Raw genomic sequence first — 10,516 nt, 5'->3', positions numbered from 1 at the left:
GTGTTTGTGTGTTTGTGTGCCTGAACTCCATCAGCGTCCATCCGTCTTCATCAAGAATGCAGGCACATTTCTTGACAAAAACAAATAGGAGTGGGGGGGGGGAAGCACCATTGACCGCTCTTCCAAGAGGAAATCCACCGTCCGCTTTTGAGTTTTTGTCAAGTTTTTTTGAAGTCTTTGTGGCATCCTCCGTTCAGGTCATCTTTTCTCTCTTTCTCTTCTCTCTTTTTTTTTGGACAGGGAAACTTCGTACTGTCTCGCAGAGTTGCTACAACGCTTGCTTGGATGTCATATTAAACAAATGTACATTGTCTCTTTTCTTCTCACGAAGCATCCTAGTTGGTTTGCTTTTTTTTTTTTAAGCCGGTTTCCCCACCCCACCCCTCCACGTAGGAGAACAAAAAAAAAAACGAAGTATACAGTCGATAAAGCACCATACATAGTAGGTTCAGGAATGTAACCAACAATGTACATCCATGTCCCAGAGAGAAGTATTTTCTAGCTTATTTTCACCTTACATCTGCAAGGGAAAAGGGGAGAAAAAGCATACTGTGATTTTATGGTTAGAAAAGTGCTCCCCCCCCCTTTAAATCTTAGGAAATCCCCCATTACAGGAGCGGCGTGGACTGCCCAGAAATTTCATACCACCGCATTGCTGTGACATTTAACGGCGTGGAACCCCTTGAGCCGGAAGAGCCAGATCTTGCAGGCTCTTCTCACCCGATTCTCTCCCCCAATCCCGGCCAAGCAAAAATGGCGTGGGAAGGACCTGCGAAATGGGGCCTTGCCCATGGGGCGAGCAAGCTTTAAAGGTTACAGCCGCATTGTGGGAGGAAGGCTCGGAAAAGCCGCCTCCGTGACCCGGCTGGAATGCATAAAGGGCACCTAACCCAAGTCAGAAATTTTTCTACGCTGGGTTGCGCGCTCACATTGGAAAACCGGGTTTCACGAAATTTGCTGCCACCACTTGCTGATCACAAATAGGACACGACATTACATCTCCATTCACTGATGATGGGGGACAAGCGCTTTATTTTAAGACCTCCCCAAATTCACAAAGTGGGGGTGTGTGAAAGATTAGAAACAAACTAGGGTAAAAAGTGCCGTTGATAAACTGCACAAATTGAGGGTTTTTTTGTTTTGCACATTCCACATCAGTCCACTTCTTGACATCCCATAATTTTTGTATGCACTTCTACTGGATCAGCAATATTGCATACTCTTCTGGAGGGAGAAAAAGAACAGGTTACCTTAGCTACAGCTAGGTTCTGTGCAATAGCACTTAAAAGTTCGCCCCTCAAAGATTTCTGCAAAGATAGGTCCAATTTTAACTTAGGGGGTTAAGTAAAACCTAAATTGATGGATCTGCATTTTGTATTTTAAATTAATGTATAATTCTGACCTGTGGATAGTTTTATTAAGTATTTTCAGAATGGCAATGCCGTAATAAAAATCATTTGAAGTATGCACCTCTACTGGTGATTTTCCATTAGTTAATTCACTTCCAACACTGCATGTCTTTTGGAGGTTAAAGCGAGAATCTTCCATGGATGATTCGCACATTCAACAGACTGTAAATACCTTAGGAGCAGAGACTTTACTTTTTCTTTTTTTGTCTATCTAACTCTGACTCTGTAATTCCAAGAGCCAGAGCTGACTAGGAAAGTCTCAGCCCGAGGTGACCTGGGTTCAAATCACCAGTCAATCACAATGCTCAATGGGTGATGACCTTGGCCCGGTCATTCTTGGTGGGCCTTAACTATATCTCGCAGTAGGGTTGCCAACTGCCAGGTAGTAGCTGGAGATCTCCTGCTAATACAAATGATCTCCAGCCGATAGAGCTCAGATCACCTGGAGAAAAATGGCTGCTTTTGCAATTGGACTCTATGGCACTGAAGTCCATCCCCTCCCTAAACCCCGCCCTCCTCAGGCTCCTCCCCAAAAATATCCCGCCGGTGGCGAAGATGGACCTGGCAACCCTATCTCACAGGCTTACTGTGAGAATAAATGGGGAGGGGAGAACCCATGCTCTTTGGAAGAAAAGTGGCATGAAAATGTAGTAGGCAGATAAAATGCATGTCCCAGGCTAGCCCGATCTCATCAGATCTCAGAAGCTAAGCAGGGTCGGCCCGGATTGGTACTTGGGATGGGAGACCACCCAGGAAGTCCAGGGTCGCTACACAGAGGCAGGAAATGACAAACTACCTCTGAACATCTGTTGCCTTGAAAACCCTACGGGGTCACCATAAGACCACTGCAACTTGACAGGACTTTACACACACAGAGATAAAATGCTGTGTGCTGTATGAACCTTAGGATTGCCAGCTCCGGGTTGGGAAATATCTGGAGATTTTTGGGGCGGAGCCTGAGGAGGGCGGGGTTTGGGGAGGCCCTTTTCTCCAGGTGATCTCTTATCGGCTGGAGATCACTTGTAATAGCAGGAGATCTCCAGCTAGTACCTGGAGGTTGGCAACCCTAATGAAGCTGTATATATAATCATCAACCTGTGGGACAACAATGCAAACTGCTTCCCCCAAAAAAATCCTACCAAGCACCAGGTTGCCTTAATTTCTAAATATATTCAGGTATCTGCAAAACAGCTTGAAATCAGCAACAATTCCAGAAAGCGACAAGGGAAGGAAAGGGAGCCGACGATTATAGTTAATTAAAAATATTAGCCCTTCCAAATACATTTCGGGGGGAGTGGGTAAGCAAGCAAAGGAAAGTCCTTCTGGAATGTGAGATTCTTGAAGCCATGGGTGTAGAATTAAAGGGAGAAAATTGGTGGAAAAGGACGACCGAAGCAAATCATATCTGATTTCGTGGCAACCCTACGGTGAAGATTTTGAAAAGCAGATTAGGCAGTAGAGTGAAAGGTGATTATTCTGTTTTCCATTGCTGGTAGTATGAGGGTAGTTTTTACCTGGTCCTCAAATTGTCCTGAGCGTAGTGTGCATATGTGTGTGTGGGTTTTCTATGACTGTTTTAATTTTTTTCGTTTCCGTTTCTTAACTTTTCCCCTAGGCCTTCCTGTCAACATAAGGGCAGGTTTGATAAAAGTCATTTATCTCAAAGATTCCATATTTACAGTTTAAATCATTTTCAATATTTACTAGAAAAAGTAGGAAAAAAATGCACCGGCTGCGTTATTACTTAGAATGAGACTAGAGAAAAGGCTGAAGAGCCATAATCGGATCTCCCGTCCCTTTAAATGTCTTGAAATACCATACATGTGGCTTCTGAAATGGACTGTGGCATTAGGAAGGTATTATCCTTTGTGTTGCAGTTGCCAGGTCTACAGCAGGGGACTTCCAGCTGGCAACCCCTCAGCCTCCGCTGCCATTGTGTTTAGGGTTGCCAGGTCCCTCTTCGCCACTGATGGGAGTTTTTTTTGGGGGGGGGGAGCCTGAGGAGGGCAGGGTCTGGGGAGGGGAGGGGTTTCAATGCGAGCTGGTTAGGCTGAGAGAGTGTTACTAGCCAAGGATCGCTCAACAAGCTTCCATGGCACAAGAGGGGATTTGAACAGGGGGCTTCCAGATACTCCTCCGACATTCTTAACCACTGCTGGCTCTCAAACAAGATCACCCATAAGTTGCCCTCTTAGGCAGCCAAATACTATTACTCAAAATTGTAATTGATTTTAGATAGTGTTTCCTGATTTGCTCATCGGTGGTCGAGAGACACCCCGCGTGCAGGGTGGGACACCAACAGGGAGGCCCTGCATGTGCCGTTGCGAATTTTAGTGGAGCAAGGGTGGAGCGTAAACCTTCTACTAAATGGAAAGCTGCTGTGATTTAGACAGTTTCTCTCACTGCCGCCTCACACTCTCCCTTTACGAGCGTCACGCTTGCCATGCGCCACTGCCAACATCGGGGGTCATCATACCGAAGTGTGTGTCGTCCCCCCTCCCCGGAAAAAAATGACGTACCCGTTTCTTCTTCTCGATAATCTGAATTTGACGATGTACAGGTGCACTCCATATGCTCTTCTAGCTTCACCAGGACTTCTTTTAATTTTGGCTTTTTTCTAACATATTCCACTTTTGCCACCTGAGGAAGGGGGGAACAATATACAAAAGACTCAGTTATGATGTCGCGAAGAATAAAATGCTGGGCCCTGAACAACAAGCCTGCTCACAATCACCTTCCCTTTCCCTCCCCACAACAGACACCTTATAAGGTAGGTAGGGCTGACAGATTTCAGACAGAACTGCGACTAGCCCAAGGTCACCCAGCAGGCTTCATGCGTAGGGGTGGGGAAACCAACCCGGTTCACCAGATTAGAATCCGCCACTCTTAACTACTACACCACGCTGGCTCAAATAGTTCCTTCTTACAAATAGTTCCGTCTTTTTACATTTTCTTTGGCCATCATCTTATGCCAGCCTACCCCAAAAATGTCATTGTTCCATTAATGTCAGGCTTATATTACGTTTACCTTCTTTTTAAGGAAAGAAGGAAACTGATACTACATTCCAGAAGTTTCATAACAAATTTAGACTGACATAACGAAATGTCACAACTAATGATCTTGCTTCCAAAAGCTGGCTATTAACATAACATGCCAAAATCAACACATAATTGACAACACGTTTATATACCTGCTTTATTGCTTAAGGTAAGACTTCGATAATGGTTTAGTATTCAGTCCCTTCTATTTGTTCTTTGAAGTGGGAAAGCAAAATTATTCCCACAGTGACCTGCTTTTCACTTTCCACCCATTGGTTGTAAACCAGTCTGTATTTCAAGATCATTTTTTACAAGCATTCTTTTGCACCTTCATAATTCTAGTGTGTTTCTACACACATGCATTATATGTATTCAGACAGTTTTCTAGAATCATAGACTCATCGAATTGGAAGGCGCCGGAGAGGCCATCTAGTCCAACCCCCTGCCCAATGCAGGACAAGCCTAGAGCATCCCTGAGATGTTTTTGTCCAGCCTCTGCTTGAAGACTGCCAGTGAGGGGGAGCTCACCACCTCCCCAGGGAACCGATTCCACTGTCGAACAACTCTTACTGTAAAAAAACTTTTTCCTAACATCTAGATGCTACCTCTCCGCCTGCAATTTAAAACCCATTATTGCGAGTCCTATCCTCTGCTGCCAACAGGAACAGCTCTCTGCCCTCCTCCGTTCTCAGCTCTGCTGAGCTCTCCTCCCAAACTACCCCAAATGCAAGCAGGGCATTTAAAATGAAGCAAGCCTACGAGGGAAATCGTGCAATGTTGGAAACCCACCTCGGAGAAATATTTGGCCAAGCGCCACTCCTACTACAAATGCTTGTCCAGCTACCTTGGATAACTTCCTCCCGATGAAAGATGCAGCCTTTCTTTGCAAACACAAAGTTAGCTGACTAATCTCGCAGCAGCAGGCTGTAATATGTAGCCTTTGTGCATGCAAGGGGCTTCCATTCTAGATACTGGGGCCACGCGGACAGCCACGAATGCACAACATTCTTTTCCTTCCTATGACCTGCCAGGAATCTTTACCGAGAGTGCAAAGATTATTCAGGGCCCCTGTCTAGGGATGCCGGCAGCACTAGCAATGTTGACTGTGTCACTAAAGGCCTTTCATGCAGGGACGTTTCCCTGCAGTCACCCCCGCCAACTGCTTCAGGGCTTCCTTTTGATTACGCATGCCTTTTCCACTCGTCAGAACTCGCCTCGATCTCCCTGCACATTTTGCCCACATTTTCCAGATTCGGGCTAAAACAGCATCCGGAAATCATGTTACCTCACAAGCATCTCTTCTCCCACACAGAGATTCCCAGCTTCATTGGGCATGGTCTCCAACCCCCTCATCAGCTTTGTTGGGCACTATCCCTTCTCTCAGCTCACAAGCAAGGAGTATTCAAAAACGAATGATTTTAATACAGACAGCACACATAAACCGCCAAATATCTGGGGGATTAACTCCCGCCACTCAGAATATATTCTTTACAAATAAGAGTTAGCATCTTGCTGGCATCCGAAGGCCAAACAGTCAAGAAGAAGAAGAAAAGTTGGTTTTTATATGCCGACTTTCTCTATCACGTAAGCAAGAACCAAACCGGCTCACAATCACCTTCCCTTCCCCTCCCCACAACAGACACCCTGTGAGGTAGGTGAGGCTGAGAGAGCGTGACTTGCCCAAGGCCACCCAGCTTCATGTGTAGAAGTGGGAAAACAAATCCAGTTCACCAAATTAGCCTCCGCCGCTCATGTGGAGGAGTGGGGAATCAAACCCGGTTCTCCAGATCAGACTCCACCGCTCCAAACCACTGCTCTTAACCACTACACCACACTTACTAAAACAGCCTAGAGGTTCAAGCTTTACAGTTAGCTGGTGCAGTTATCCCTAAAGGACCATGAGAATCCAGCCTATCTGGGGGCAAAACTCGCAGCCCTTGGGCCAAAAGAGAAAGACTCCGAAATGTTCACAACTTGCAACATTTTCCAAGGCCGCCAAGTCTTCCACCCTGGAAAGATTTATGGCAGGCCACAACTCATAATAATGCTTTGCTCTAAAAGGTCAGCTGCGGGTTGGAGAACAACCCTCTCAACCTCTTCTTGGCACGGTCCAACTCTTACCAAGTGCAAAGCCTGAAAGGAAATGTATGATGGATCTGAGTCATCTAGCACCAAGGATGACTAATTCCATCCCATTTACAACAGCAAACACAGATTAAGACCTTTGTGATCGAAGGGCAAAGACGGAACCCCAGCCATAAATGGGACAACTTTCATATCGGCTGTACTTATTTTGGAGATCGAAATGAATCAACGTCGGAGAAAATTGCTTCAGACAGAAATAAACCGCTGCCTTTATCCCTGTCTTTTTCAAATGGAGTTAACACTGTACACACAGACATGCTTCGTATTGTAAACACACAACACGCGCTGAGAAAACTAGCCATATCATGACTCTGTAATGATAGCATGCAGAACAGAATATGCTTTTAAAAAAATTACCAAACCTAGTGTTTGAGCATCATGAATGAACTACAAGCAGAGATGTTCCTTTGCCAGCAAGTTGGCCTGTCCCCGTAGATAAAAAGGTAAAGGTCCCTTGTGCAAGCACCGGGTCATTCCTGACCCATGGGGTGATGTCACATCCCGACGTTTCCTAGGCAGACTTTGTTTACGGGGTGGTTTGCCAGTGCTTTCCCCAATCATCTCCCCTTTACCCTCAGAAAGCTGGGTACACATTTTACCAACCTCGGAAGGATGGAAGGCTGAGTCAACCTTGAGCTGGCTACTTGAAACCGACTTCCGTCGGGATCGAACTCAGATCGTGCGAAGAGCTTTTGACTGCAGTACTGCAGCTTACCACTCTGCGCCACGGGGCTCCTGTCCCCATAGATACTCGACCCCTAATTTTTAATCCGTATCATCTGGTGGAGCATTTCCCCATGTGAGCGTCCTATGTCAAGGGTTTGGTGTATCTGGTCAAAGCGGCTGAGTCTAAAGGGGTGTCAGTGAATCCAAAGTCGAAGCCTGCGTCAAACTAATTGAGGGGCGCAAGCCTTCAACTTCTCACGAGAAGGAACGACAGTCTTAACGCCTCCCAAATGATGGAATTCGTCTTTTGAACCGGAGTCACTTTTCTCGAAAGGCAGGTCTTCTCCGAGGCTCTCAAGGGGATTAACGAGAGCGGGGTGGAATGACGGCCGGCAGAACCGGGCCGCTCCGAAAGGGCTGGAAGGGTCAGGGTAGAGCGCCAGGATACCGCTCTGGCATTCTGTCGGGGTTTAAATAGACAACACAAAGTCGGCGCGGCACAAAAGCAACAGCTGAAGGACCGAGGATGTTTGTGCAAAGTGACTCAAGAAGCTATAGCTGGATTACGCTTTAGGGGGAGAGGAATTAACAGATGGGGCCTTTTGCGAGGCAGGGTGGATTTAAAACGTTCATCCATCCTCCTGAAAATGCACAATAGATGGCAGGGTACGACACCGAAGAAAGAGCGGGGCGAACAGCAAAGATTTGGAGCCGATCGAATGACTGAAAGGCCATTTGGCAAATGGAAAGGGATTCATCCATTCTGTCAGTAACCCCAGACTACTGCCAAGGCCAGTTAATGCCACCATATTTCACAAGGGGTGGAAGGACGTCTCACACAAGCCGGGACTGCAAGCTAAGTGATAAGACCTAGAAGCATAGTGAAAGGACAGATTATTTTTATCCTATGCTACTTCTTAAGTAGCTCAAGATACTCCCGCCTTCTGTTTAATCACCACAAAGGGCCTTGTTAGGCTGAATGCTACAATTTTGGTGACCCAACCGTGCAAAAGGTAAGACTGCAGAATGCATGATCCCCCTCATTATGCACCATGTACATTTTGTATACTTATGACAACGTGCATATTTTCCAGCTTGGGCACATGCAAGCTCATACCCTCAAAAATCTAGATTTTCAATTGCATATACCAAAGCTAGAGAATATGGAAGCAAAATGAAGACTGCCCATGCTGAGGGGATCATTCATAACGTTTATGAACAGTCAGTAGGGTTGCCAGGTCCCTCTTTGCCACTGGAGATTTTAGGGGCAGAGCCTGAGGAGGGCGGGGTTTGGGGAGGGGAGGGACTTCAATGCCATAGAATCCAATGGCCAAAGTGGCCATTTTCTCCAGGTGAACTGATTTCTAACAGCTGGAGATCAGTTGTAATAACGGGAGATCTCCAGCCACCACCTATAGGTTGGCAAGCCTAATAGTAGGGTCTGCAATAGTGCAGTGCTCATAGATTATCTCTGAATGCCATAGAATCCAATGCCAAAGCAGTTATTTTCTCCAGGTAAACCGATCTCTGTCAGCTGGAGATCAGTTGTAATAGCGGGGAGTATGACTGTTGGCAACCCTAGCTGGACTTGATGGACCTTGGTCTGATCCAGCATGGCCTTTTTATGTTCTTAACCTTAGATAATGCTAGCTACAGGGAGAAATCCCCAGTAAATAAACTCAATAAATAAAATAAATGGAATGTCAAAATACGCGACCGTATGATGGGACAAGGGGTATTTTGACTGTGCTGCCTCCAGAGAATAAATAAAGAGACTAGGGAATTAAAGCCGTCAGCCATGACAAAAATTACCCAAAAATGTTCCTAGACCAGCTGTGACTTGGCTCAGTCGCACGTTTCTACATTTCTGGCCCTCTTTAAAGCCCTGGCCGTAGTCACCATGGGCCGGGGGGACAGTGTGGGACAAAAGAAAGAAGTGGATTGTATATTGATTGTGTGTACCAGTGGTTGTGTGTATCAGGGTAATAATAAGTCTTAATAAGCATAATTCTGCCGTTGAGGCTGCTCATCTGGCAATGTTTTCTGGCCACCACACTTTGGAGGAAGGGTAGCCGGACAGCTTACGTATCCCGCCATGAAAACCCAGGGTCCGCTGCTCCAGACCTGGCATGGAACAGTCTTACAAATGCTTAGTTTGACCTTCTGCCCTCTCTTCCTACACGACAGCCTCTCGACTAACTGGGTGTATTTCCAGTCAAAGTGAGCTAATTGAGGGAGAAGCTATGATCTCACCATCTAGAACAAGGGAGCTCTCAACTCCGTTCTGGGAACGGGCAAAACAGATCCTACCCCCCACCTTCTGTGTGACCCCAAAAGAGGATCTTCTGGATTACGATACACACGAGCCATTCATCTCTGAACATGGGAATTTCCCCAGAGCCTGTGAAACAATTAATTATATCAAAGCTCGAGAAAGAGGGGAAGGCATCTGAGGCAAGAGAACATAACGGTGGATTCTGTGTGGACACTAGCGGTGGGACGGTGAGGGCAGATAACCCCTCTCGACAAAGAATACACCGCTCCCATCTGACGTCTCATCTTTTAATTAACACTTTGAACAGGGAGGATTTTCTCAAGACCTTTGGACCACAGCAGCATTTTAAAAAGGTGGGTGTGGATTGCAATAATTGAACGTCAGACGTTGTTATCACAAGCAGCGGCAAGAGAGAACAGAACTTTTCCCATTATTAAACCCAGCACCGACTGGGATGCGGGAAACGGTGTGGTTAGTTTCGCGCCCGTGAGTGAGGCTTTCGGATTGTCAAAGACCAGGCTCCTGACACAAACCACTGTTACGAGGACTTACAAAAACAATTGGCTAAACAGCGTAGGGAGAAATCCAGTGTTTCTTTTTCCAAACAAAGTAATTATGTGGAATACGGCCTTCATCCTATGACATACAAAACTGCCATTTGTTCGTCTTTAAGTCGACTTGGAAGCACCTCTCCGAGAAGAAGTCTTTCTTGGTCCTGATTCCTAAGATCTGAAGCCGTGGGGGCCGAACCTGGGAGGGTCGAAAGCATGCCAAACACCACTGATTTATCATCCTCCCCCATCTTTTAAAAATCAGGCCCCAAAAGAATTGGCTAGTCACAGTTCTCTCCAAACTCTATCAGCCCCACCTACCTCACAAGGTGTCTGTTGTGGGGAGAGGAAGGGAAGGTAAGTGTAAGCTGCTTTGAGACTTCTTAAAGGTAGAGAAAAGCGGGGTATAAAAACCAACATCCCTTTTTCTT

The 10,516-nt window shown here is 46.2% G+C and overlaps 1 protein-coding gene across 1 annotated transcript in view; it reads right to left on the bottom strand.

Moving 5' to 3' along the window:
- Positions 1-348: 348 nt before the first annotated feature.
- Positions 349-10,516, bottom strand: part of PDGFA (platelet derived growth factor subunit A) — a 50,297-nt gene continuing 40,129 nt past the window's right edge. The window contains exons 5-6 of the mRNA XM_056866307.1: positions 3,929-4,049; positions 349-520 (exon numbers count right to left, since the gene is read on the bottom strand). Of these exons, the coding sequence (XP_056722285.1) occupies positions 510-520; positions 3,929-4,049 (132 nt within the window). The 3' untranslated portion in view covers positions 349-509. The remainder of the gene's footprint in view (positions 521-3,928; positions 4,050-10,516) is intronic.

This window comes from Euleptes europaea, chromosome 21 (genome assembly GCF_029931775.1).
Source record: "Euleptes europaea isolate rEulEur1 chromosome 21, rEulEur1.hap1, whole genome shotgun sequence".
Classification (NCBI taxonomy): domain Eukaryota; kingdom Metazoa; phylum Chordata; class Lepidosauria; order Squamata; family Sphaerodactylidae; genus Euleptes; species Euleptes europaea.
Note: the sequence above shows the minus strand (reverse complement) of the source record. Positions and strands in the feature narration are given on the sequence as shown.